We start from the raw sequence: 27,098 nt of genomic DNA on the forward strand, positions 1-27,098 counted from the left end.
ACCTGGGAGCAGATGACAGGAAGGGCAGGGAGAACAGGTGTGGCCCTGCCCTGGATGAGAAGCTGTGGTCAAGTGGAGATGACAGTGATGGTGCAGAAGCCTGGGCCCAGTCAACCCCAAGTGTCTAAGTTGAGAGAGTCAGTAAGTACCTGGGGTGGTCCAGAGAACCTGTGGGGAGGGGGCAAGCAGTAGGGGCTGAGGGCCAGTAAAGGGTGGGAATGTGTTTGATGTGGGATCAACCTAGGTAGAGCAGTTCTTTGTCACCCTTACCACTTCCTGGCCCTCTCAGAGGCAAGACCTGTGCTCCCCACTCCTGCTAAAACCAAACAGAGGCCCCAAGGTCATGTGGCAGGGAGGGTCTGGGCTCTCCCTGCAGGTACCTGAGGCTGCTCATCTCTTTCTGGTTATGAGTTTAGATGGGGCAGAATCTCCTCTGCTTTTGTGAGTTTAGCTGTTGGTGTCCCATGTTGAATCACAGGGGGACCGTTTATGAAAATGGGCTTTCTTCCAGGTGGGAAGCAGCCTGGAGGCCCCCAGGATCAGGCTCTGACCTTTTTGGGGTGCTGGGCAAGTGGGGGCTGAGGTTCAGCATTTAGGACCTCCAGTACCACTGTACCTGCTCCTGCCTTTGACTTAACCTCAAGGCTTTTGTGAAGGTGCATGGGAAGGAGGAGGAGCTGTGTTTTTTTTTCTGGACCCTGTGGGCAGATGCAGCCTACTTGTCCTGGGGGGCCTCCAGCAAGGGAAGTTATGCCTCCTTTCTCTCTTGCTTCTGCCTCCCTTCCTCCTGTATGGGTGTGTGTGTGTGTGTGTGTGTGTGTGTGTGCGCGCACTCTTGCATGCACGTGCATGTCTGCGTGCGTGTGCAAATGCCCTGGGCCCCACTTTGGTTCAGGGGAGGTTTCCTTGATTCAGGAGAGGCTGATCTAAGGGAAGCCCTGGTTGGGGTGGTCACCCTGTTATGCTGCCCTTCTTGGTGAGGGTGGTGTCTCTGGGACCCAGAGGGTTCAGGGTGACCTTGCCTTCTGCTAGTGCCCTGAGGAGGGTAAGTGGGTCAGGTGGTTCATTTATCCTTTTCCCCTTTTTTTTTTTAAGGGCCACACCTGAGGCATATGGAAGTTCCCAGGCCAGTGGTCTAATCGGAGCTACAGCTGCTGGCCTACGCCACAGCCACAGCAACACCAGATCCAAGCCATGTCTGCGACCTACACCACAGCTCACAGCAATGCCGGATCCTTAACCTACTGAGTGGGGCCAGGGATTGAACCCATATCCTCAAGGATACTAGTTGGATTCATTTCCGCTGTGCCATGACAGGAACACCCTCCCTTTTTAAAAACAGTGACTTTTTGGGGAAATTCAGATTCCTGCTGTGGATCACGTGGTTCTCCCCACATCTGGAGGGAGTGATTTAAGTGTCCCGGTACAACATTTCCCGCAAGGGAACACCCACTGAATCAAGTCAGTACAGCTGGGTTCACAGGGGCTAGAGCAGGGGCAAGCTCATCTTGGCCTTGCCCTTGATGATGGGTCCCTCCTTACCATGTTCTCAAGGTCCTGACAGTGAGCCTGTGCTGTGTCCCCCTTCCAGATGCTTCCTTTACTTGTGGGATTAGTGGTAGAGCTCATGAGCCCTCTTTCTGCCCCTGAAGAAGGTAACATCTCTTGTGCCCATTGTAGCTGCCAGCCCCCCAAACTAAGGCCTTGGCAGTTTGCCACCATGTTGAGTGAACAGAATGGATCGGATGAGGCTGCTGATGAAGTGCACTGTTAGGGCCTCTTCCCTTTTTCGGTGTCAACCTTGGAGTATAAAATGAGCCTGTAAACCATGGCCTACAGGCCAAATCTGGCCCCCACCTGTGTTTGTAAGTAGAGCTTTATTGGGACACAGTGGTGTTGTCTATGGCTCCTTTTGCACTCTGAAGGTGGCAGACTGTTTGCAACAGGGACTGGCCCTCAAAAGACTGAGACAGTGACTCTTGTCCTTTTCAGAGAAGCTTGTGGTTGAGTGTCGAGATGGGTGCGTTAGCAGGCTGTGCTCTCCTGGGGCAGAGCTTAGGCCTCGGACCTGTTTCCTGTGCTGTTGTGTGCAGCAGACCTCTTGCCATTATATCTCAGGGTTAGACCGAGACCTGGCAGGGTCTTTTGGGTCTGGCCCCTTCATGTCATAGTTGGGATGGTCCATAGTCAGGTCAGCACAGATTAAATCAAGCCTAAAACCTGAGGGTGTCCACTTTGGAGCTGCCTGCCCTCCCAATTTCATGCAGACTGAATGCTTCCCACCCCTCATGCATCCCTGGTTTTCCCAGGAGCAGCTTTTCTCAGGCAGTATCAAGCCTGGCACAGCTTCCAGTGGGCCTGGTCTTTTTATGTGTGACCTTCTGGTGAACTCTGGAAACAGAGTTGCACAGCCTGAGTGGGAAGGGCCGTGTGCATGTCCCTGTTGGAGCTGGGAGGGTGAGCTTCTGCCTGTGATTCCAGTCAGGCTCTGGCTGAAGTTCCCCTGGTCCCTTGGCCTCAGTCCCAGGGTGTAACAGCAGGGCCAGTTTCATCTTCTGAGGCAGGGCTGTGCCCCTTAAGGGTTCAGTTCATATAGTGTTTTTGAATGTATGTTTCATGGTCTGGTAGCAGTCAGATGACGGTGGTTTCAGATGGCTCCCTTGTTTGGAGACAGTGGGCAGCAAGAGTCTCCCGCTCCCCAGGAGTGAGCTCTCCACAGGCGGGGCTGGGGGCTGGTGCTTGGTGAACTCTTGGAGCTTTGCGTTCTCAGCTCTGGCCCAGTGCCACCTGTAGTTAGATTCTGACATGTGCCGTCTGTAGATGATTTGGAGTTACACACTGGAGAAGGGCTTCTTGGGCAGGCCTCTGCTAAGGGGCTATGGTTTTTGGGTTCTGTTAGCAGAAATGGCATGATTTTGCTGTTCTTATCATTTGGTGGTGTTTCTCCTTTTTTAGAATTGGGTGGGACTGTTGAGCTGTGGCAGGCTGGGCAGGGGGGACGGTGCAAGGGGAGGCCTAAGGGAAGGGTGAGGTCCAGAGCAGGGGATCGTACTGGGGACGTCCCAGGGCAGAGAGACTTCGGGGAGATGTCTGAGGCAGGGGCAGGCCACAGCTAGAAGAATGTGTTCCTTCCTCCCCTGGTTGTACTATTTTTGGTATTGGATGCTCACAGATGTCTGCTCGTTCCAGTGAAATACGCTAAGTTCACAGTGGATCTGGCAAGTGGGACGAGGACAGACAGCCCTGGTTTTCTGTGTCCAGCTTGTCTCCAGCCTGCTGTGGGGAGGGCACAGGCCCATGCCTGCTCCCTTACCCATGCACAGGGTCCTTTTAGTCGAGGGCCTTGTGTGTGGAGCCAACATGACCCGGTGAACTGTGCCAGCTCCTCCCCACTGGAAGTGGAACTTTGTTAAGAAGGATTCTGAAGTGGTGTCTGGCCTAGAGTGAAGGATTAATGGTACGTGGCCCCTGGCCCTCCCTGCTTTTAGCTCTGGCATCTTTGTGAGGAGGGTTATTGAGCAGATGAGGTTAATGATCTCCCAGGTGAGCCTGGGCTCTGAGATTGCAGCCAGTGAATGGAGTTTGCCGGTGGCTGGGTGTGTAGGGTGAGGCTAACCGTCTGTCTGTCAGTGGAGGTTGGACTGATGCCGTGCTGCAAAGACACAAGGTTTTGGATCCCTTTTTCCCCAGGGGTTGAAGGTGATTCACCAGGGTCTGTGCCCCAGAGCCATGGCTCTGATTGCACTTTGTCCTGAGATCTTCACATAGCTCCTGCCACCTGCCTCTCCTCTTCCTGCTTTTGTCTCTCATGTGTGAATTCACCAAGGCTTGGAGGCTTTCGTGTGACAGGAATTGCCAAGTGTGTGATCTACTCAGCACGGATCAGCCTCAGTGAGTGGTTGGTCTGAGTGGAAGTGGCACCTGCTTGCATGCCCTCTTCTTGGGGCTCCTGGTGCTCAGCCATTCAAGAGAGAGCACACAGTGGGTGTCCCTCTGCTGCTGCTAAGCTCAGGGTGGGCAAACTTGGAGGTGGTTGAAGCAGGTCATTGGAGGACGCAGGGCCCAGGCTTGGGGCAGGGCAGCAGGATGCCTCACAATGGCTGAACCAAGGCTGGTGTTGTACCAGCATGCAGACCTGGGGAGGCTGCCCACTGCCCTATGTTCATGTGGGTACCCGGCGGGCCTAGGTACAGAGGTTCTGGGTGTCTGAGCTCTGTCCCTCAGACAGCTCAGAGCCAGGGTAGGGAGACTGGCCGTATTGTTTATAAACCCTCACTGATATTGAGTCGACATGGGCTGGGTGGCTGCAGAGTCTGGGGCAGGACACAGGGAGTGGGGAAGAGGGGGGGATGGTTGTGGTGACAGTGGTGCTGCCTTCTGGACTTGTTTGCCCCCCTGCAGAATGGGGTCATCATTCTGTTGTGGGGTCTGTGCCTTCCTTCCATGCTGCAGCCCTTGCTGTCTAGTAGAATAGTCAAGGCCTGAGGTGTCTCTGAAAGGTAGGCATTTGCTCCTCTGTTGAGCTATGGGCTCCTGGGTGCAGGTATCATAGAGCCCTGGCCAGCCAGCTTCTCTGGTGTCTAAGTTTATAGGGTCTCTCTGGGCCCCCAGAGCCTGTCAATTGGACAGGTTAGTGGCAGGGCTTGACAGCGGCCATACAGGGCCTTGAAGAGTGGGCAGGTTCCAGTGTAACATTTCTCGTGACAGTGTTAGGGGTGGGGAGTGGGGATACAGCTAAAGCACAGATGCTGCCAGGCCTTAGTCAGGATGCAGCCTGGAGAGCTCTGTTTTTTTAAAGTTGGGACTTGTAGGAGTTCCCGTCGTGTCACAGCGGAAACGAATCTGACTAGGAACCATGAGGTTGCGGGTTTGATTTCTGGCCTCGCTCAGTGGGTTAAGGATCTGGCGTTGCCCTGAGCTGTGGTGTAGGTCACATATATGGCTCGATCTCGCGTTGCTGTGGCTGTGATGTAGGCCAGTAGTTGTAGCTCTGATTAGGCCCGGGGCCTGGGAACCTCCATATGCTGGCAGTGCGGCCCTAAAAAGCAAAATAATAATAATAATTAAGCTGGGACTTGTGTTTTTTGTTGTTACTTGTTAACTTCTTGATTAACCTTGTGAGTGGTCCTGAGCTGGCCTTAGGCCTGACAGCTTGGGTCAGGAGGCCCAGAGTCCCAATTCTGAACAGAAGGGTATTACTTCTTTGAAAACCAGGTCCTGGGATTGAGGGTTCCAGAGCCTGTAGCTGCTTCCTTTTCCGGCTCAGTCATAAATGAACGCGACAGAAATCAGGTATGCACAGCAGTTTCTTTTTTCTTTCTTTCTTTCTTTTTTTTTCTTGTCTTTTTGCCATTTCTAGGGCCTCTCCCTCGGCATATGGAGGTTCCCAGGCTAGGGGGCTAATCCGAGCTGTAGCCGCTGGCCTACACCAGAGCCACAGCAACGCCAGATCCGAGCCACATCTGCGACCTACACCACAGCTCACGGCAATGCCGGATCCTTAACCCACTGAGCAAGGCTAGGAATCGAACCCGCAACCTCATGGTTCCTAGTCGGATTCGTTAACCACTGAGCCACGACGGGAACTCCTGCATAGCAGTTTCAAATAGGCATCCAGGAAGAATCCTGAAGTCTGCAGAAAACTTAGGGGAAATTTAGAACAGGGATCACCATCTCCATGTCATTGTTTTCACTCAGGATGTGCATTGCGATTTTGGTAACTCAGATGCAAGATTGCAATTAAAAAACTGAAGGGGGAGTAGCATCAGACCCCTTGAGCAGATCCCCAGTCTCTGCTCAGAGGGCTCCCCATGTACCCCCGGCACTCAGCGTATCCCCTGAGGCGTGTGTGCTCAGCATTTGGGGACACATCAGCATGCTGTAGGAGCAGGGTGAAAACCATTATCATGTGAACACCTGGTGGAACTGTGTCCAGGAGGGCGCAGGTCCTGAGTGGTTCCCTTGTCCAACACACACTGCATGGTCTCTTCTGTCACTCCAGGGGTCGCTTCCTGCTCCGGATTCACTATGCTGTCAGTTCAGCTCCCTGAGCAGAGCCCTGCCCCCGAGGCTGTGACTCTTCTCGGTTGGAGAGACTCTCCTCAGTCTCATGTGTCTAATTCCCTCCCTTCCCATTCTCCAGCTAGGCTAGATTCCTTTTCTGACTTTTCCAAAAATAAAAGCCCTGCCACCTCCTTCTCACCTGCTTTATCCCGGTTCTCACCCAGTGTGGTGGACTTTCCTCCCAGAGTGCCATAAAGGCCCCTCTGGAGTTGCCTGGAATATCAGCACAGGCCCAAGAGTGGACGGTGCTGCTGGAGTGTTCTCTAGACCAGCTGCTCACAAGCACTTTCCCCATGGGGGCCTGGGCCTGGTGTGTTTGGCTGATTTTAACTCTTTTCCTTTTTGAGCTGGGTTCTCTTTTCACCAAGTAAAACCAGCTTTAAAGTGCCACTTTATAAAGTAGGCCACTGTGGTCTGCTCCCTGGTGAGGGTCGGGGAGTCCACCTGGATGGCCCATGCTGTGGGGGTTGGGCTTGGCTCTGACCAGGAGCTGGTAGTCCTTGGTGAGATCTGACCTCAGGGAGTCCTGGGCAGTGTTCCCCAACTCCCAGGGTGCTTGAAGTCCCTGCAACCTGCCCGTGAGGAGGGCACCCCCGATGGTAGCATTGGGGCATTTATCTGGAGCCCTGGCCGGTATTGTTACCAATGACCAGGCCTCTTCCTTGGCATTAGCAAACCTTGGCAAGCTGCCAAATGCTTTCCCCAGGCAGGGGCTTTTGAATTCTGCATTTATGGGCTCAGAACTTCTAAGTTGGCTCGGAAGCAAGAAGAGGAAGAGCATCAAGGTTACTTGCTGAGCACTGATCATGCTGCATGCCCTGCGTTCCTGCTTCTCTGCCTGGAGATCTGGGCTGATAGTAGCAAGTGGTGTCGCTGCTGTTTGTCTTCCTTCACAGATGGGGTATTAGAAAGCTTCAGAAGCCACTGTTCAGAGTACTGGAATGTCTTTTAACTTTAAAGATTTGTTCCTAGTTTAGCTGGTTGCAGAATTTTCCGTGGTGGTGGGGATGGTAGTCCCCATTTGCAGAATTGACTAAGGCCAACTTGCTCTGGGTTCCGGCTGCCCTGTCTGCAGCTGTCACCAGTGCACTGTGTGGTGAGGCCTGCTGCTTGCCAGTGCCTCTGCCTGGAGCAAGGGCTGCAGTTGGTGCAGGCCTGTGCCTCTCCCTCCCCACCTGGGATGCCCTCCGTCCCCTCCTGACTCACTGCTGTCACACCCAGGACTCATGAAAAGCACTCTGTCAGCATAGATAACTCTGTGGTCATGGCTCCCGGAAGCCTCTTTGTACCCACAGACACGGGGCCTTATATGTTTTCTCCTGGCGCATCACCCCAGGGTGGCCTCTCTGTTCCCTGGGCTCACTGCTTTCGTGACCCTCATTCATTTCCAACCACTGGACTGGGAGTGTAGGTCTTTAACAGGATATCCAGCCACAGTAATAGGGGCCACTCCCAGGGCCTTCCTGTCCCACAGAGCTATGAGACATTTGATGACCTAAGATGGAGTTTATGCCTCCTGTTACAAATCTCATGTCTGGGCTAGCTGTGTGCCATTGCTGCTCATTGCACATGTGGATAGTGATGTGTGATTTACAGGACTTCTGGGGACCCCACTGCCCTGGTCCCAGCATTCTCTTCTTGACTGCCAAAGGCTTTTCTTTTTCTTTTTCCTTTTTTTGGCCATGCCCTTGGAAGTTACTGGGCAAGGGATTGAACCTGTGCCATAACAGCAGCCCAAGCCTCTGCAGTGACAGTGCCAAATCCTTAACCTGTTGTGCCACAAGGGAACTCCTCAGAGGCTTCACTTTGAAAGTCTCCTCTCTAGCCTTGGTGCCATTGCTGCCCCCCTCCTTCTTGTCCACCATGGGGCACACTCCTGGAGCCCATGACACTACCCAAGGACAGAGTGTGCATGAGAGGACCTACTACACACCAGGCCTTTGCCGTGAGCCTGTGAATTTGATTGGGCTTTCTCTTCCTGGATCAGTGGTTTCCGACTTGGTTTTGCTCTTACATGTTGCAGCCAGCTTTTGGGCAGCAGCCAAGTGTGTGCAAGCAGACAGACCAGTGGAAAGTGTCTCACACCCCCAGAGTGCGTCCTGCTGAATGCTGAGGTCCTTTGGGTACTGCCCCATGGTACCTGGCCCAAAACCCTTGGCTAGTTGACCACAGATTTGAGGGAGAGCCTGGCTCTGCTGTCCTATGGGCTGTTGGGCTGTGCCTTGTTCCCTGCCACCTCTACCCCCACAACAGCTGACCTTTCATGCCACCTCCACAAGTGTCCCAGGACGTTTCCCACTTCCTTTTGCACACCAGATTGTCTTATTCTTCCTAATTTTGTGGTAGTGCTGGGCAAAAATGTTATTTCTCATTTGTGTTTTCTTGATGGCTTCTCAGGTGTTTTAGCCACTTGTACTATCTTCTCAGTTTGTGCCATATTCATTGCCATTTCCTGTTGGTGTGTGTGCCTTTTAATGGGGCTTACTCCAGCACCAGTTGACCCTGGCAGCTCTCTCACTGGGTGCCACCTGAGTGCTGTCTGCTGGCTGAGCTGGTGAGACCAGCACTGGATGTGGTCATTCCTTCTCCCAGGTGTTACTCACCACACTCTTCACAGAACAAGATAGGCTCACCTGCTATGAGTGTTGGCCTGAGTTGGCAGCTCAAAGTTGTTCTGGCTGTCTCTTGAGTGATGCTTACTCATAAGCCCTGCTCTGGGGAGTTAAACGTGTGAAGTTGGCAACCAGCTGGCCATTTGTCACTTTCTTTTGAGTGTGACCATGGACCCAGCTGACCAATGACTTTGAAGCACTTAGACTGTGTTGTTAGGCTATTTTCCAGGGTCTCGGGTTTGCTTCCCTTTACCTCAGTGACATAGTAGTGGAAAAACCATGCTTGTGGATTGGAAAATACTACATTCTGTATGGGGCCTGTTGGTTCCCAGAGTTATTCCATATACATATAGCGTTTGAGCTCACGGTGACTTCAGGAAGCAGTGTGGTCACTCAGGGTGCTGCCTGTTTCTGGGGCAGAGTGAGGGCTCACTGAGAGATCTGGGCCCCTGCGCCATGCTGGCTTTTGCTGGGACGAGGATGCGCTGTCCATCAGCCCCAACACACAGCTGCTTCCTTGAAGGAAGCCACAGTTCCTCCATCATCCCTCCAGCCTGCAAAGAGAGTTCCTGTTTCCACCTTTGTCAGAGTCAATTCCTCGAAGTGGAATCTGCTGACAGGTCCTACTTGGGGAAGATTAGCTTTGGCATACAAGATTTCAAATGTCATGACCAGAGGGTTGATGGGGCAGCTGTTAAAGGAATCCTCGACAGACGTCTGTGATGAGTGCTTGGCGAACATCGTCTAAAGGGTTTTAGTCAGATGCCAAATGTGCACCAGGGTGTTTATAGCAATACCCTCTACATACGTGACACGTGTGGCAAAATGAGCATGGCCAGTAGCTATGTTTTACTTAGATGAGCACTTACTGTTATTATTGACTTGTTATCACTTGGCTGAATATTATTTGAGGTCATTGATACAGTTTAGGGAAAGGTTCTGTGGCTTTGATGTTTCCCTTGATTTGAGGGGGCATGGGTCCTCCCTTTGTCTAGGTCTTTTCTGTCAGTAGTCCTTGATGGGGCCTCCCGGTGTGCCCAGAGTCCCCAGGCATCCTTTACCCCCAGCCCCATTTCCCTAAGGCCAGTTGTTACCCTGGTGGGAAAGCAGGTTCAGTGAGATCATATGGCCCTGGCTACCCCAGCAGTGCTGATGGGGTTGAGGGTATAACCTCACTGCCTTAAAAGGCAGGAACAAAGGCATTCCCATTTCACAGATAAGAAAACTGAGCAGCTCAGGCATAAAATATGCAACCCAAGGCTACATAGCTAGTTAGAGAGTGGTCTCCCTCACCCTGAAAGTGCTTGGAGGCCTCTTGGCCTTGATTCCTCCTGTGTCAGGGTTTTTTTGTTTTGTTTTGTTTCATTTTTAAAAGGGTGTTGCAATGCTTTATTTTCCAGCGTTTGGTAACTTAGAGGTAGGAGCTGGAGGTCATGTGTGTGGCAGAGCCGGTTTGTGCTGTTCTGTTCATTGTTTTAGCAACCTAGTGAGTTTTTGCCAGCCCTGTGTGACCAAGCCAGAGAGTTTAAGTGTCTTACTTAGGTCACACAGCTCTTAATTTTTTTTTTTTTTTTTTTTTTTGGCTGCACCCATAGCATGTGGAAGTTCCTGGGCCAGGGATTGAACCCACACCATCTGAGCAATCTGGGCTGCTGCAGTGACAATATTGTATTCTTAACCTGCTGCACCGCAAGAGAACTCCAGTCACACAGCTTTTAAATGGCAGATCCTGAAGTGGAAGTGAATCTTCTGAGCTCAGTTCTGGCCCCTGAGACAGAGGTTTTACTTTCAATTCCCAGCAGCTGCTGATGGCCCCAGTGTGTCATTCCTGTTGTTAAGCCCTTGGTTCTCTGTCTCTGCCGAGAGTGGCTGATTGATGTGGAAGCCGGGCAAGTGCACTGCTTCAGCTTCTGTGAGGAAAGGATGGATGGGACACTGTCAGGTGCTGCCTTGGCTTTCAAGCAAGGCCCAGCCGTTCCCCCCAGCTCTGGGTTGGGTTCGAATGGCTTGACGTAGTATGGAGGAGGGGACTTGGACCTGGGGAGTTTTGCCTTGTCATTCCTGTGTATGTCTGTGAGTTTCATGTTGCTTTTCTCTTGTTCTCCTTAACCCAGGCCCTGGGGCAGCACAGCGTAGTAGTGATGAGAGGCTGGACCAGCCAAGGGCTTCCAAAGTTAACCTGATCTCTTACCCTGGTTGATTCTAGGGTCCTAGCCAGAAGGCCAGAAAGAGTTTGGATTGGACTGTGGCTCTCACTGTCGATACACGCGCCTGTCAGTGTCCACTCCGTTTGCCTTTCCTAAATAGACCTTCTGGTCCTCCTTCCACTTAGGCGGCTGACCTGGAGTCCCGCCAGTTTCTACTGCTGTGATGGCGCAGTTCATAAGCTGTTCCCTAAGTCAGATTTTGGGCCAGAGATAAAATGATTCTGTTGATGATTAGGAAGGCGGGAGACTTGAGCTTTCCTTCTAGGTGTTTCATGTTAGGGTGATGTTTGCTCGCTTAGAAGACTTGTTATTATGGTCACAATGAGAGAGGTCAGTGTGCTTCTCCTGTCGCTGAGGGAAGCCTCACTTTCTCTTCTACAGAGATTACCCTTGTAATAACTTTTTTTTTTTTTTAAGGGCCACACCCACAGCATATAGAGATTCCCTGGCTAGGGGTCTAATCGGAGCTGCAGCTGCTGGCCTACACCAGAGCCACAGCAATGCCAGATCCAAACTGCATCTGCGACCCACACCACAGCTCATGGCAACTCCGGATCCTTAACCCACTGAGCAAGGCCAGGGATCGAACCCACAACCTCATGGTTCCTAGTTTGATTCATTAACCACTGCGCCATGACAGGAACTCCTGAAAAGTTCTTTCTTGCACCTTCCCTGGTTTTATTTATTTTCAAGCTCAGGAAGACATGCCCACCCATAGGTGCGGTGTGTGGCTAGGTCTCCTAGGGTCTGGCCCGGTAGCAGCTGAGTGGTTGAGGCAACACTTTCCTGAGTCAGCCCTCCGGAGGCACTGCTAGTTCCTGAGCTTGGCAGTCTCTCTGGCTCCATTGTCTCTGAGATGGCAAAACACTGTGAGAGGCTCCTGCCTCACTCAGAATCTTAGCCAGTGTCATCCCAGAGTCCATGCTTGAGGTCCTCCTGCATGCAGGGGAGACTTCTGGATGAGGCAGGGTCTGCCCCCACCTCTGGGGCTCACATGTGGTTGTCCTCCCCTCCAGTATGCCACTTGCCACACACACACACTTAGGTATGGCTGTCTTAGCTCGATGTGGTCATGATCTCATGTTTGGCTTGGTGATGCCGAAAGTCACCTGCTGGGGGACCTAGCTGGTCTGGCTTAAGTCCTCCTTCCCTTGTTGTGGGGCTTAGGCATGGCTCGAGCCTCAGTTTCTCCCTCTGTGAGAAGGGAGCAATCGCACTGGCTCTGGAGCTGGTAAGGGACTGAGTGGGGCCTCACATGAAGGGCCATGGGAAGGGCTGTCCTCTGCTCATCACTGTCACACTGAGGTGAAGATGTGCTTGGCCCCATCTCCTTGCCTGTCCAAACCCTGGACATCATCTTTTGTGGTATCCAAACCCCCGTTTTCAGGGCAGGGAGCAGGTGTGCAGAGGAGAGGCCCCTTCTGGAGTGTGTAGAGGACTGTGCTCCTTGGCTCTCCTCCCTGAACCCTGTCACCCCAAGCTCAGGACTGAAGGTCAGCAGAGGCACTGTCTGCTGCCAAATTTTCCCCACAGTCCAGGCTTAGATACTCGGGGCCAGCCCGTCAAAATCGTTGAGACTCCTCTGAAGTGGCTGTGCATGGGGCCTGGCTTCTGCTGGCTCAACCTAGGGCTGGGGCCCCCTCTGCCCCTCCCTGTCACTCTGTGTGGCCTGTCTCAGCATCCTTAAGGCTAGCCTTTCTGTTTAGGTTCCCCACTCCCCTCCCTCAGCTGCAGTGAGTGCTAATGGGGGCATGAGTGAGCAGGAACAGCAGAGCCCAACATCTTCTGTCTGGGGTCTCCTGCCACTCCTGTGTCCCAGCTGCCCAGAGTACTCGTTGACATGCATGTGGGGGCAGGCGTCTCCCTTCTGGATGCTCAAGCCCTTCCCTCTCTGCTCCGTTTCCCTGGCTTGGCTTCCTTTGAGGTCTGTAGGCCTCCCATCCTTCTGGTCTCAGCCCAGTGTCCCCTCTAACCCCTTGTCAGAATAGCCTCTCCAGTGTTACTCTGTTGTGCCCTCTGTAACTGTACCAAGGGCCCTGAGTGGGTTCCGGAGTCCTTGTTGGCTCCTAAGTCCCTGCCTCCTGCCTTGGTCCTTTTAGCTTGCTGTGGTGCTTCTTCTGCCTTCTCCAACTGTTGAATCCTCGGCCAGGTGCTTCTGAGATTGTACCTGCCTAAAGGTGTCAGGTGTCCAGGTGCTGCCAGCTCAGGAAGATTGGAGAGGATTCCAGCTCAGCCTGGGTGGAACTGATCCAGTTCTGAAGGCAAAGAAGATTCCAGGAAATGCAGTTACCTGGTCTGGCACCCAGAATGCTGGCAGATGAATGTGGGGTAGGAGGAGGGGTTTCAGCTGGGCAGATATAGAGAGCTGGAAATTTTCTTTTGCAGCCTTTAGTGCCAGGTAGCAGAGAGGACGGACAAGGTCACGGGGGGGCAGGGGGGTGTTTCAGGGGGGTCTTTGGGAATCCTCCTGCCTGGGGATAGATTTCTGGTTTTGATTTTGGTTTCCTACTACTTGCTTGGGGAGAGAGACTTCACTGTGTCCTCATGGGACAGGTCATCTCCTGGGGGGTCTCTAGGACTGCCCTACGGGAGGGCACCTCTGTGCTGGGACCAGAGCAGACAAAGCACAGGGAAGAGTGGTCATTGTCCCAGCAGCCTTTCCCAGACTGAAGGGTGAAGGACAGTGTTTCCCAGGGACCAGGTGGCTCATGGCCCATGGCCGTCCTACCCACCCTACCAATTGGGTCACCTGGGTAGGAAGGAGATAGAAAAACATGTTCACATGGTTCCATCTTTTTTTTCTTCTTCTTTTTTTTTCTTTTTAGGGCCGTACCTGTGGCATATGGAAGTTCCCAGGCTAGGGGTCCAGTTGGAGCTGTAGCTGTCAGCCTACACCACAGCCACAGCAACGCCAGATCCTTCACCCACTGAGCAAGGCCAGGGATCAAACCCGCATCCTCATGGATACTAGTTGGATTCGTTAACTGCTGAGCTACGATGGGAACTCCAAGTTTCATTCTTTTGAGTGAGGTGTCTCACTCCCATTTAATAGTCTGTGTTTTTTTGCCCAAGATGAAGACCCACGCCCTGCATTCAGAGAAACCCAACCCCCTCTGCTCTGGCCAGCAGCCTTGGAGGGGACAAAGAAGTCATTATGCTGCCTACAGCCCAGCAAGTTCTGCAGTGCCATAGTACAGAGAGTATGTTTTCTGGAAGGTGCTGGGCAGAGCTTCCCGGCACAGCCTGGTGGGCAGCTCTGAAGATAGTGGCCCCTTGGGATCACCCTGGGCTCTGAGCTGCCTGTGATGGTGTCCTGCTTCTTTGTTTTTAAATTTCTTATACAGATCCCTGGGTCTGTAGAAGTGGTTTGTCTTAATTGCTACAGTACGCCCTTTCTTTCTCAGTTACCTTCCTGGTCTGGTCTTGATGCAGAAGGTGAAGGTAGCCTGCACTTGCCTCTGCTTGTCCTTGTGGGGTTTAGAGACCACACCAGATCAGGAGCAGCAGTGTGGCCCAGGCTGCTCTGTGAGGTGTCTAGAGCTATGCTTTTCATGGGATGGGAAGGGGGGCTTAGGAGGAATTGTTGGGTGTGGGGAAAAAAACGTACTTATTGTAGCCTTTCCTGGCGTCATTCAGCCTGGCTGATGGAGGCTCAGCTGAGGCCAGCACACAGGGTCTTCCTGTCAGGGAGTTTGGGGAGATGCGGCAGGGGGGACAGCTGCTCCGTGATGTGCAGGGTTGGGGGAGATGGCCTGATGCTGGAGATGCCACCCTGAGTGACAAGGGGAGGCTTTAGAGAGAGGCCTGGTGTGTGTTGGGGGGTGTGGTCTAGACAGACCCCATGGGGGGGGGGTCTTTCATTTCCAAGTGTCCTCTCAGTTGTGTGACATCTTTTTTTTTTTTTTTGGTCTTTTCTAGGGCCGCTCCCATGGCATATGGAGGTTCCCTGGCTAGGGGTCGAATCGGAGCTGTAGCCGATGGCCTACACCACAGCCACAGCAACGCAGGATCCGAGCTGCATCTGCGACCTACACGACAACTCATGGCCGTGCCGAAATCCTGAACCCACTGAGCGAGGCCAGAGATTGAACCCGCAACCTCATGGTTCCTAGTTGGATTCGTTAACCACTGCACCACAACGGGAATTCCGTCAGTTATATGACATCTTGTGGTGCCTGCATGCACCTGTGTTCATGATACGGTAAAGGCATTTTAAATAACTGGAATCACATGCTCCAGAACTCACCTGTGTGGTACCCACTTCCTGGAGACCCCTTACCCCATTTCTGTGGGTGTCAGGAAGTACTGGGGGCATCAGTCCCGAGCAGCACTGGTGTGGGGCTTGGGGCACTGATGTTCTGTGCCTGAGTTAACACTTTACATGGCTTATCTGGTGAGTGCTTACCCCCATCTTTCTGAGACCAGGAGTAAATAATGTTTCAGAAACAGTGATTAGTGCCAACTTTATAAGCACCTTTCGAGTTGGGCTGTCATGGCCATGCCCCATTTGGTGCAGCTCTCGGTCAGCTAGTGAGTCACAAGGGATCTTGGCCCTTTCTGAGGCCCTCTCAGAGGCCTGAAATATGTAGAATTACCAAGGAAATGCACTCCACAGAGAGTGAATAAAGTATTCAAAAGAGATGTGTGACCTCATAACAAATATCAGTGTGTTAAGTGATGAGATCTAGCAGTGAATCTAATTGCTGTAATTATTATTTTTTTTTAATTTAATGGCCGCACCCATGTATTGACCCCATGGATTGACCCATGGATTGACCTGGCTGCAGCTGTGGCAATGCCAGTTCCTTTAACCCACTGCAGCAGGCCAGGGGTTGAACCTGTACCTCCAGGACCTAAGAAGCTTAGTTGCTGTAATTTTGAAATACTCTTGAGCAAAAATGGTGTTTGAAGAGAGCAGCAAACTATCATTTGGCATTGTCTTGTGCTGCATCGGGGTAGTGGGTTAAGGATTGGGAGGGGAGGCTTGGGTGCTGCTGTGGCAGCCAAAAGGAAAGAGCAAACTATCCTTTGATGCAGTAAAGCACATCTGAGTTGTTAACTGCTTGTACTACTGTAGTTTTTTGCCTACCTTTGTAACAGAAGGAAATGCTGAGTTACAGTTAGTGGCAATAGATGTGTTTTTGTTTGTTTTTCTTTTTTGGCTGCCCCCGTGACTCATGGAGTTCCATGGGCCAGGGATCAGATCTGAGCTGCAGTTATGACCTAAGCCACAGCTATGACAATGCTGGATCCTTAACCCACTGTATCGGGCTGGGATCAAACCTGTGTCCTAGTGCAGTGCTCCCAAGGTGCCGCTGATCCTGTTACATCACAGCAGGAACTCCTAGATGTGTTTTTTCTTCCCGCCCAAATTCAAGGACACCCCAAATGTGAGCCTGTCCTGTACACTTCCTCCCATGTAGGGCTCTCAGCATCTGTCTCTCTAATCTGCTGGATGGATGAAGAAGCTTCTCTGTCTCAGTATTGGAACTAGGGCTCCTTGGAGAGATGGGCGGCCCCGTGGTTCTGCCCAGAGCCTCCTCTGGTGCTCGGATATCAGAGCGGACTCAGAAGAGAATGGGGAGTTCCCGTCGTGGCGCAGTGGTTAACGAATCTGACTAGGAACCATGAGGTTGCGGGTTCGGTCCCTGCCCTTGCTCAGTGGGTTAACGATCCGGCTTTGCCGTGAGCTGTGGTGTAGGTTGCAGACGCGGCTCGGATCCCGTGTTGCTGTGGCTCTGGCGTAGGCCGGTGGCTACAGCTCCGATTCAACCCCTAGCCTGGGAACCTCCATATGCCGCGGGAGCGGCCCAAGAAATAGCAACAACAACAACAAAAGACAAAAAGACAAAAAAAAAAAAAGAGAATGGGAACCAGTTGAGAGCCAGGTCCAAGGGCCCCAGGGCCAGCCTGGGACAATCTAAGTATCAGGATAATTAAGGACTGTAATACACTTGAGAGTATTGCAAAAGACAGTCTGTGAGTCTGTGTTTGTCAGGGTTCTTCAGACAACCAGAACCAGTAAGAGTCAAAGAGTGAGAGGAGACTTTTTTTTGGCTGTGCGCATGGCATGCAGCAGCTCCTGAGCCAGGGAGTGAACCCGCACCACAGCGGTGATCCAAGCCACAGAGCAGTGACAGTGCCAGAACCTTAACCTGCTAGATCACCAGGGAACTCCAAGAGACTTGTTTTAGAAGAGCTGGCTTGTGCAGTTGTGGGGGCTGTCAAATCTGAAATCTGTAGGGCAGGCTGGCAAGCTGGAGGAACTGATGTTGCATCTTGAGTCCAAAGGCTAGGGGCAGGATTTCTTCTTTTTCCAGTGGATCTTGGTCCTTTTTTCTCTTACAGCCTTCAACTGATTGAAAGGGAGGTGGACGGTAATGCGCTTTACTCAGAGTCTACTGATTTAAATGTTAATCTCATCTAAGAAATACCTTCCCTGCAATGTCTAGACCTGGTATTTGACCAAACAACTGGGTTCTGTGGCCCAGCCAAGTGACACATAAAATTAACCATCACACTGCTGATGATAGCATGTAAATAGTGGGGGAAGGGAGGGCTCCTGTTCATGGTGGGATGCCGAGGCTGGCAGAGACAGGAGTTGCATTTTACAGTCACCACTGTGAAGCTGTGGACGATGGGGCTGGCTGAATGCTCAGGCTGTGGGTGGGCAGCAAGCATCTGCTCTGAGCTGCATGAGGAGAAGGCAGACAGAACAGGGTGGCCCTGCCTGAGCGATGAGGGTTACAGTGTCCTGTGAGGGTGGACAGACCCCTCTGGTTGTGCCTCTGTGTGAGGTGCCACAGAGGGTGACAGTCACCTCTAGGCCTGCGGCTGGAAGACAGTGCAGTTCATCACACTAGGCAGACCCAAAATGTAGCATGCTCTAGTAAAGAAAGGGGGGGGGCTATATCAGCCCCAAAATGTCAGTGTCTTATAAGTCATAGGACAGCTGAGAAACCTCCGGATTAAAGATAGCTTATGAGAGGGGTGGCTCAGTGCTGTGTGCTGTTCTCACTGGAGGAAGAGCAGTGCAGGGACACTGCTGAACCAGATGGCACTGTGGAAGGTAGACAGTGGTGCAGTAGTGTCCTGTTGATAATGAACATAGTGAAGCTGGTGGCTGTTGTGTGGTTTAGTCCCTGGAAACACACTGAGCATTTAGGGGGCAAAGCACAGTGATGCATGCTGCTTCTCAAAGGAAAGCAAGTGTGTGCATCTAAATCTGTATGTAGGAGTTCCCATTGTGGCGCAGTGGTTAACGAATCTGACTAGGAACCATGAGGTTGCAGGTTCAGTCCCTGCCCTTGCTCAATGGGTTAACGATCCGGCGTTGCCGAGAGCTGCGGTGTAGGTTGCAGACGCGGCTCGGATCCCGTGTTGCTGTGGCTCTGGCGTAGGCCGGCGGCTACAGCTCTGATTAGACCCCTAGCCTGGGAACCTCCATATGCCGCAGAAGCGGCCCAAAGAAATAGCAAAAAGACAAAAAATCAATCAATCAATCAATCAATCAATCTGTATGTAATGGTTTGCGTGGAAGTAGTGGGGCGGGGTGGTGGTGCAGAGAGAACCATGCACTTGTGGGCCACTGATTCTGAAGGAAGGCAGTCAGGGGAAGAGATAATGTCCTAATAAAGCAGTAGAGGGCCTCCAAATAAGGAGGCGGTCCTGGGTTCAAGTGTGTACTCTACCATTTACTGAGGAAGCTGCGGGCTTCCTTGAGCCTCAGTTTTCTCATCCACTTGAAGCTGGCTATGGAAACATGTGACCTTATCCACAGGTGGTCACCATGGTCGGGCTCCCGAGGGCCAGTAGGTCCCAAGCATCTGGCAGAATGTCTGCTACTCCCATCCTGGAAGAGATTGGCATTGCTGTCCCTCCTGTTCTGTGGGATGAGTCCAGTTTGGTGACATTTCAAAGCATTGTTTGCTCTAAGGGCAGAGCATCTTTCTGGGGAACAGTCAGTTGGTGGATCTTGATGTACACCTATGCATAACCTAACCCAAGAATGGGGCCGATCCTTTTGCGTGATGAGAGGCAAGTGGCAGCTGATGTATGTGGAGAGGCAGCCTGGGCTGAACATCACTCACTGCCAGGGGCCCTCTGGCACATTTCTGAGAACTTGGGGTGGGTGGAGGGTGGTTGAGGCTACCCTCCCTGTAAATGCTCTCCAGTTGGCCTGTTAGTGTCAGAATGTGCCATGCTCCCCATCTGGCCGGGGCAGCAGGCAGAGAGCCCATTGAAGGGTAGGTCTGAAACCAATGGCTGGATGAGCAGCTAGACGGGCAGCTGAGCTCTGCTCCCCCTGGGCTCCAACAACTCCTGAGTGTCCAGAGTCTGGAAGTCCGGGTTGTTCTAGGAAAGTTTTCTGTTTGGGTGATAGAAGATCCTGTTGTGCCTAAAGACTGACACCTGGGTTTGTTGGAAGCCAAGTGTGGATGATCCATTCTTGGCTCTGTCAGTGATGAAACATGAGCCCCTGAGAGCCACATGGGTCTTCATCATGGAGATACTCTGTGGGTGCAGGGCTCAGGGCAATATTTTGTCCCAGGGCTTCCCACCAGGTCCAGCACAGCCCAGCCTTGGCCAGGTTAGATTCTGTTTCTCAGAAGTTAAAAATGTGCTGATCCCTTTCCATCCAGGGCCCGGCAAAGAAGGGTGGTGAGAAGAAGGGCTGGTCTGCCATCAGCGAGTGATGACCGGGGAGGGTGGTGACTGGGGAGTACACTATCAATATTCACAAGTGCATCCATGAGGTGTTTTTTTGTTTTTTTAATGGCTGCACCTGCAGCACATGGAAGTTCCTGGGCTAGGGGTCGAATCAGAGCTGCAGCTGGTAGCCTACACCACAGACACAGCAACACCAGATCCAAGCAGCATCTGCAGCTTATGCTGCAGCCTAAGGCAATGCTGGATCCTTAACCCACTGAGCAAGGCCAGGGTCAAACCCACATCCTCACAGAGACAGTGTTTGGTCCTTAACTTGTTGAGCCACAATGGGAACTCCTGGAGTGGGTTTTAAGAAGTGTGCCTGTCAGGCACTCAAAGAAATCTGGAAATTTGCCATGAAGGAGATAGGAACTCCAGGTGTACACATTGGCACCAGGCTCAACAAAGCTGTCTGGGCCAAAGAAATAAGGAATGACCCTTAGGGTATCTGAGCATGGTTGTCCAGAAGGCGTAATGAAGATAAGGATTCACCAAACAAGCTCTATACATTGGTTACTGGTGTACCTGTTACCACTTTCAAAAATCTACAGTTAATGTGGATGAGAACTAACTGCTGATTGTCAAGTCAACTTATAGGCAAAAAAAAAACAAAAAAAGTGCTGATTTCATACAGCCTCCTTTTTTTCAGACCCAGTGAGGGCAAGGACTTCCTTGTCCCAAGCCTGGCCCCATGCGTGGCCCTGCCTGCTCCTCCAGGAGAAGAAAGACTGTGGGCTGAACTCATTTGGCTTGGCTTTCTGAGGCCTTGCTGCCCAGCACACCCACCTCACACATGTTTGTCACATTTATTCTGCTCTCTCTTTCCCCACACACTTGAGGGTAGGCCAGGCCAAGCCTTGGTCCCAATCAGTGCCCACTGCCTCGTGTCAGGAAGAGCATGTTGCCAGTGCCAAGGGACCTGCGAACTTAGCCCTAGGCAAACTTTTCTCCCAGATTTTGATGGCTCTTTGAGACTTTCAGGATTTTCTGGCTCAATATTTGAGCTGCTAGAACGAGAGAGGTTACTCAGCTCTCTGGGGAGCTTGGCTTTCCCAGGCCTCCAGGATGTCTCTGGAGCCCTCAGGAGGGGTATCGTGGGTAGACATGACTGAGGTCACGTCTCTGACCTGACCTTGTGTGGAGGTGGCCTTCACCACCCAGCTGCTTGAGGGCTGGCTCTGCTCAGAGGTAGGCCCGCAGCTGTGAGTGGTGTGGTGTCTAAGGCAGAGTCTACAGTGTGGCCTTCTCTGTGTTCCTGAGCAATTAGGATTTATTCCAGTGTAACAGTGGAAGTGGCAGAGAGTGTTAAACATGGCCTGGAACGGATGCCTGAGGCTGATCAGAGGCTGATAGGATGGAGAGGTGCATGGACTTGGAGCATGTATCTGAGGTGATACAGTGAGACCAATGCTGAGTGAACTCCTAGGCTGGGAAGGAGGCCTCCTGACCTGGCAGCTCCCAGGTTGCAGGTCATGTGTGTGTGAGAAGAGGATGCAGGAGAGTGACCCTGCTTTAGCACCAGCTTGAGGCCATGGGTGGGGGTTGAGGATGTCACATCCCAAAGGGCAAAGAATGCTGAGTTCTCAGCCACAGCTGTTTGTCTCTGATTTGTGCCTGCAACTCCTGGGATGGGTTTGTGGCACTTTGCAGGGGCAGGTGATGAGGCAGGAGAAGTGCGAGCTAAGCCTCATGCCAAGATGGGGAGCATCTGGGCAGCCAGCATCCTGGGCTGGACTCCAGAGGACCCAGGCCATCTAGGTTAGGCCCTCAGTTTCCTCTGCTGTAAGATTCCATCTTTGGGGAGTTCTCTGATGGCCTAGTGGGTTGAGGCTCCTGCGTTCTCACCGCTGTGGCTCTGGTTGCTGCTGTGCGGCATAGGTTCAATCCCTGGCCCAGGAATTCCCACATACTGCCTGTGTGGCAAAAAAGAAAAAAAAAAAAAAATACAAAAAAAACCCAAGAGAGAACCTGAAATAAACGTTGCAACTCTCATTTAAAAAAAAAAAAAAAAAAAGGGAGTTCCCGTCATGGCGCAGTGGTTAACGAATCCGACTAGGAACCATGAGGTTGCGGGTTCGGTCCCTGCCCTTGCTCAGTGGGTTAACGATCCGGCGTTGCCGTGAGCTGTGGTGTAGGTTGCAGACGCGGCTCGGATCCCGCGTTGCTGTGCTTCTGGCGTAGGCCGGTGGCTACAGCTCCGATTAGACCCCTAGCCTGGGAACCTCCATATGCCGCGGGAGCGGCCCAAGGAATAGCAACAACAACAACAACAACAAAAAAGACAAAAAGACAAAAAAAAAAAAAAAAAGGAGTTCCCGTTGTGGCGCAGTGGTTAACGAATCCGACTAGGAACCATGAGGTTGCGGGTTCGGTCCCTGCCCTTGCTCAGTGGGTTAACGATCCGGCGTTGCCGTGAGCTGTGGTGTAGGTTGCAGACGCGGCTCGGATCCCGTGTTGCTGTGGCTCTGGCGCAGGCCGGTGGCTATGGCTCTGATTCGACCCCTAGCCTGGGAACCTCCACATGCCGCAGGGGCGGCCCAAGAAATAGCAAAAAGACAAAAAAAAAAAAAAAAAAAAAAAAGATCCCATCTTTGTCACTGCTGTCTGGGCAGAGGGAGTGTTGTCATATTGCTGTCAGGCCATGGGCGGAGGACGGGTTTGGGCAGAGTGAAGTGCCTGTTGATGAATTAAAAAGGAAAAACAAGGAGTTCCTTGGTGGCTTAGTGGTTAAGGAACCAGTGTTGTCACTGCTGTGACTCGGGTTCAATCCCTAGCCTGGCAACTTCCACATGCCTGGGCGTGGCCAAAAATAAATAAATAAAAAGGAAAAATAAGCCCCCCCAACACTCAGGCTCCTGGCAAGGCATGTCAGAAGAACATTGGTATGGAGTGCACATATGCTTTCTTGCTTATTTGTCTGCATTTCCTGAGTGCTTCCATCAGCCTCCTCAGAGGTCTCCCTGAGGGAGAGAGGGAAGAGACCCAGGACATAGCCTCTGAAGTGGGCTCTTGCCCAGGTGGTGGGGACCTCAGGTCTCCAGGTCAGAGAGCATGGGGCTGGGCTGCAAACTCTGAGACATAGCTCTGGGGTTTTGTGCAAAGCGTGCTGTGTTCCTGCAGGGAAGCAGAAACACAGACGAGATGAGGTCCAAGGTTCGGCCATCTGTCCCTGCCATGGGGATGGGGCTAAGTTCAGCATATGGACCCAGCCTCTCCACAGGCTGTGCTCACTGCTGCAGGCTGCCTGTGCTGGAGGCGTGCAGCAGGTACTGACATGGGGCGGCTTCTTAATTTTTCTATTTGAGGAAAGGCAGATGGGAAAGATGAAATAATGATGAGGCGAAGGTGTTGAAAAGAGGGTCTGGCGCAGGCGTGGGTTGCACAGCTCAGAGAAGTGGCAAGGGTTGGTGGCTCATGACAGCCGCACACCCCTGGAGGCAGGCCTGGAATGTGCCGCTGGCAGCTGTGGATGGAGCAGGGCTCAGCGGAATAGAAGCACTTTAATGTGAAGAATTGTTTCAAAGCAAATGTTTGTCTTGTCCCTTTACCACGGGGTCAGGTGTGTTTCACAGTGTTTGGATAAGTTGTGAAATTGGGATACAATCTAATGAGTGGAGTGGTGATGGAGCGTGAGCTGTGGGTGACCCCAGGGCTGGTCTTCCTGTGAGGGTGGGATCAGCTCTTCTGGTGGAGTGAGTGCCCCAGCCCTGCCCCTTGGATCTCCACCCTGTCCCCCTCTGTACCTCATTTTTCTCAGTCGTAGCAGTAGGAACCCTGATACCTGAATAGTTGAAGATGGGAGTGAGTTTCATGATGGTGGCTGGCTGTCCTCGATACCACAAGTCATCATGTTCAGTTTGGCTGTGATATCCGTGGAGAGCCTGTGCCCAATGAGTCCGTGCAGCCCCTCTACAGTGTTCAGATGCCATCCACCCACTCATCTCTGAGGGGAGCATGGGCCAAACCCTGCCCTATGGGTCTTTCTTTCCTTGATGGATACAGAGGACCTAGTGGGGGTGTGGTCTTGGTTCCAAGTGGCCCAGGCCCAACTTGTTACCTTTATTGGTGTGTGAGCCATGAAGCAGTATGTGCTGCAGCTCAGAGTGAGGCATGGGTGTCAGGGGCAGGGAGGACACCACCTGCCCCACTCCACAGGGGTCAAGAGGCTGAAGCCAGACAATGGCCACAAACCTGGCACCATCTTGGTGGTCAGCACCCAGGGAGCCCATGGTTGTGACATGGGAATCTGAAAGAGACCTTCCAGTGGGACCCGGGGTAGCGGAGGTGTTGGACTCATCAGTTCCTTGGAACTTTTTTGGGGGGAGAGGAGAGGGAAGTCGGTAAGAATTAAGATTTTCAGAAATGGAGCTATTTAAAAAAAGGAAGGATGATAGCTTTAAAAAGCAAGCCCCATAAAAGAAATAAGTGCTGCTACTTCATCAAAATTAAGAACTGCTGGAGTTCCTGGTGGCTCAGCAGGCTAAGGATCTGGCATTGTCACTGCTGTGACTCTGGCTATAGCCACGGCACGGGTTTGATCCCTGGCCTGGAAATTTCTGCATGCCGTGGTTGCAGGCCCCCCTCCAAAAAAAAGGAATTAAGAACTGTTTTTTGAAAGACACTTTTAAGAGAATAAGAAGACCAGCCATGGGCTGGGGGAGAATCTTTGCAGACCTCATCTGATAAAACTCCTGTATCTAGAATATATGAAGAACTCTAAAAACACGATAATAAGATGATCCAGTTTTAAAAAATGCATTGGAGATTTGTATAACTTCACCAGAAAGATACAATAATGGTAGATTAGTCCTTGAGAAGATTCTTCCCATCATTAGTCATTAGTGAGATATAAGTTGACACCATGAGACAGCACTTCACACCTATGAGAATGGCTAAGATAGAAAATCTGAGGACACTAAATCCTGGCATGGATGGGGGAGCAACTTCCTTCACTGCTGATGGGAATGCAAAAAATGGCATAGCTACCCTGGAAGACTGGCTGACCATTTTTTCATGAAGGTAAACACACACTTACTGTGGAACCCAACAGTCATGCTCCTGGGTGTTCATCAGGCGAAATGAAAACTCATATCCTCACAAAAACCTGCATGTGAATGTTTATAGCAGTTGATTCATTAGTTCCCCAAACTGGAAGTGGCCCCAGTATCATTCAGGCCACAAATGGATGAATAGCTTCTAATATAATATGGTGGGTTTATCAAGCAGTAGAAAGAAATGGACTCTGGTGTCAGCAACATGGATGAATCTCAAAGATGTACTAAATATCATGTGGTCAGCTGAGTAGGGGTCCCAGTACCTGTCCAGGTCTTAACCCCTGGAACCTGTGAATGTGACCCTTTGTGGAAAAAAGAACTTTGCAGATGGGGTAAGTTAAGGATTCTGAGATGGAAATATACTGGATTATCTGGATGGGTCCTAAATGTGATCACAAATGACCTTTTAAGAGAGAGGCAGAGATGGGAGTTCCCTGGTGGTGCAGCAGGTTGAGGACCCGACATTGTCACTGCTGTGGCACAGGTTCAGTCCCTGGCCTGGGAACTTCCACATGCTGCAGGTGTGGCCGAAAGGAAAAAAGTAAAGAGAGGCAGAGAGAAATTTGACACAGACAGGAAAAGGTGATACAGAAGGTGATGTGACTACAGAGGTGGAGACAAGTCGTATGACCACAAGCCAGGAATGCATACAGCTTCCAGAAGCTGGAAGAGGCAAGGACAGCTCCTCCCCTTGAGCCTCTGGAGGGGTGCACCTTGATTTCAGCCCATAGATGCTAATTTCTGGCCTCCAGGACTGAGAATAAATTCTGTTTTTTTTTGTTTTTGTTTTTTTTTTGTCTTTTTTTTTAGGGTTGCACCTGCAGCATATGGAGGTTCCCAGGCTCAGGGTCTAATCAGACCCACAGCTGCCAGCCTATACCACAGCCACAGCAACACCTGATCTGAGCTGTGTCTGCAACCTAACCACAGCTCATGGCAATGCTGGATCCTTAACCCACTGAATGAGACCAGGGTTTGAACCTGCAACCTTGTGGTTCCTAGTCGGATTAGTTTCTGCTGCACCACCATGGGAACTCCAATATCTGTTTTTGTTTTTTTGGTCTTTTTTTCCTTTTCTAGAGCCGCTCCTGCGGCATATGGAGATTCCCAGGCTAGGGGTCAAATCCGAGCTATAGCCGCTGACCCACGCCACAGCCATAGCAATTCGGGATTCGAGCTGCATCTGCGATCCACACCACAGCTCACGGCAACGCTGGATCCTCGACCCACTGAGCAAGGCCAGGGATCGTACCCGCAACCTCATGGTTCCCAGTCGGATCCGTCAACCACTGTGCCATGATGGGAACTCCCAATATCTGTTGTTTTAAGCTTTTAAGTTTGTGGTGATTTGTTACATAGCCGCAGGAAACTAATACAGTATTATTCCATTTAAAAGATCTTACAGAAAAGGGGCAACCTTAGGGACAGGAAGGCAGATTGTAAGTCACTGGGAGTGAGGAGAGAGTTGGAGTACAGGTGGGTACATGGGGATTCTAGCAGAAAGCACAGTGGCCTGTCCATTGCTGGCTGTGTTTATTTGTTGACCCAAGAAGAGCAAACAGAAATGCACGGGAGTGTATCAGGGCCAGTTTCAGATGATTTACCTCTATTTTTCTAATCCTCTATATCTTAAAATATTTTCCCTAAGCTTTTTTGTGCACTTCTGTGACTTTAGGTAGAAATATATGCTGTGCTGGCCACCAAGTGGGTCCTGATTTACACCTGGCTAATGGCTGCTTAGAACCCCTTTTCTTGCTTTTATGTGTCCCTCCACATAATGATAAATGTCCTGCTGTCCTCCTGGCCCAGGGGAGGAGCTGCCATGGGCCCAGTGCCGGCCCTCCACACCCTTGCTCTGCTGTGACCTCATCCTCAAGTAAGTGTAGAACCTCAGTGTATCTGCCCAAGTTTCCCAGCTCTGCCCTGATCTGGCCACACCCACTGGACTGATGTCCTGGGGATGTGTCCCAGGTCTTTCTCCCTGCCTGTGGTTCATGGAAATGGCCGCTCATGAACCAGACACTGTGTAAACCCTCCACTGCCTCGGCATACCACTTGGAACCTGCCAAGAAGTCAAAGGGAGGATTCCTGAAAGGCGTTTCCCAATGGTCTCTGCTTTACTGGAAATTGAGAGACAGTTGCCAGGAGGTCGGCAGCCAGGCCTTTTCTCAGGACTTAACCTCCCCCCTTTTGCTGGCCACACGCTGCCCAGGAGGGGTTGGATCCTTGTGCTTTGTAGAATCAGAAAGACTCTTTAAAGAGCAACAGAAACTTTACCTTCGGTCGTTTTCCCTAGGCACCTCTGAGTTATGGGGGTTCAGGTCACAAGGATTGTGTTGCCTGGGCACAGTTGACACTGCACCCAGTGGGCATTTCAAGACTGGGAGGGGTGCTCTTAGGTACTGCTCCCCATGCCCAGCCAGTGGCAGGCATCCTGGGGCAGTGTCCAGATC

The 27,098-nt window shown here is 51.7% G+C and overlaps 1 protein-coding gene across 2 annotated transcripts in view; it reads left to right on the forward strand.

Moving 5' to 3' along the window:
* ELL (elongation factor for RNA polymerase II) overlaps positions 1-27,098 on the forward strand; it is an 82,823-nt gene that overhangs the window by 15,152 nt on the left and 40,573 nt on the right. The window contains exon 2 of one of the 2 annotated variants that reach the window (XM_021083507.1): positions 5,215-5,292. The exons of the other annotated variant lie outside the window; for it this stretch is intronic. Coding sequence (XP_020939166.1) covers positions 5,215-5,292 — 78 coding nt within the window. The remainder of the gene's footprint in view (positions 1-5,214; positions 5,293-27,098) is intronic. 2 annotated transcript variants of the gene reach the window in all.

This window comes from Sus scrofa, chromosome 2, assembly GCF_000003025.6.
Source record: "Sus scrofa isolate TJ Tabasco breed Duroc chromosome 2, Sscrofa11.1, whole genome shotgun sequence".
Lineage (NCBI taxonomy): Eukaryota > Metazoa > Chordata > Mammalia > Artiodactyla > Suidae > Sus > Sus scrofa.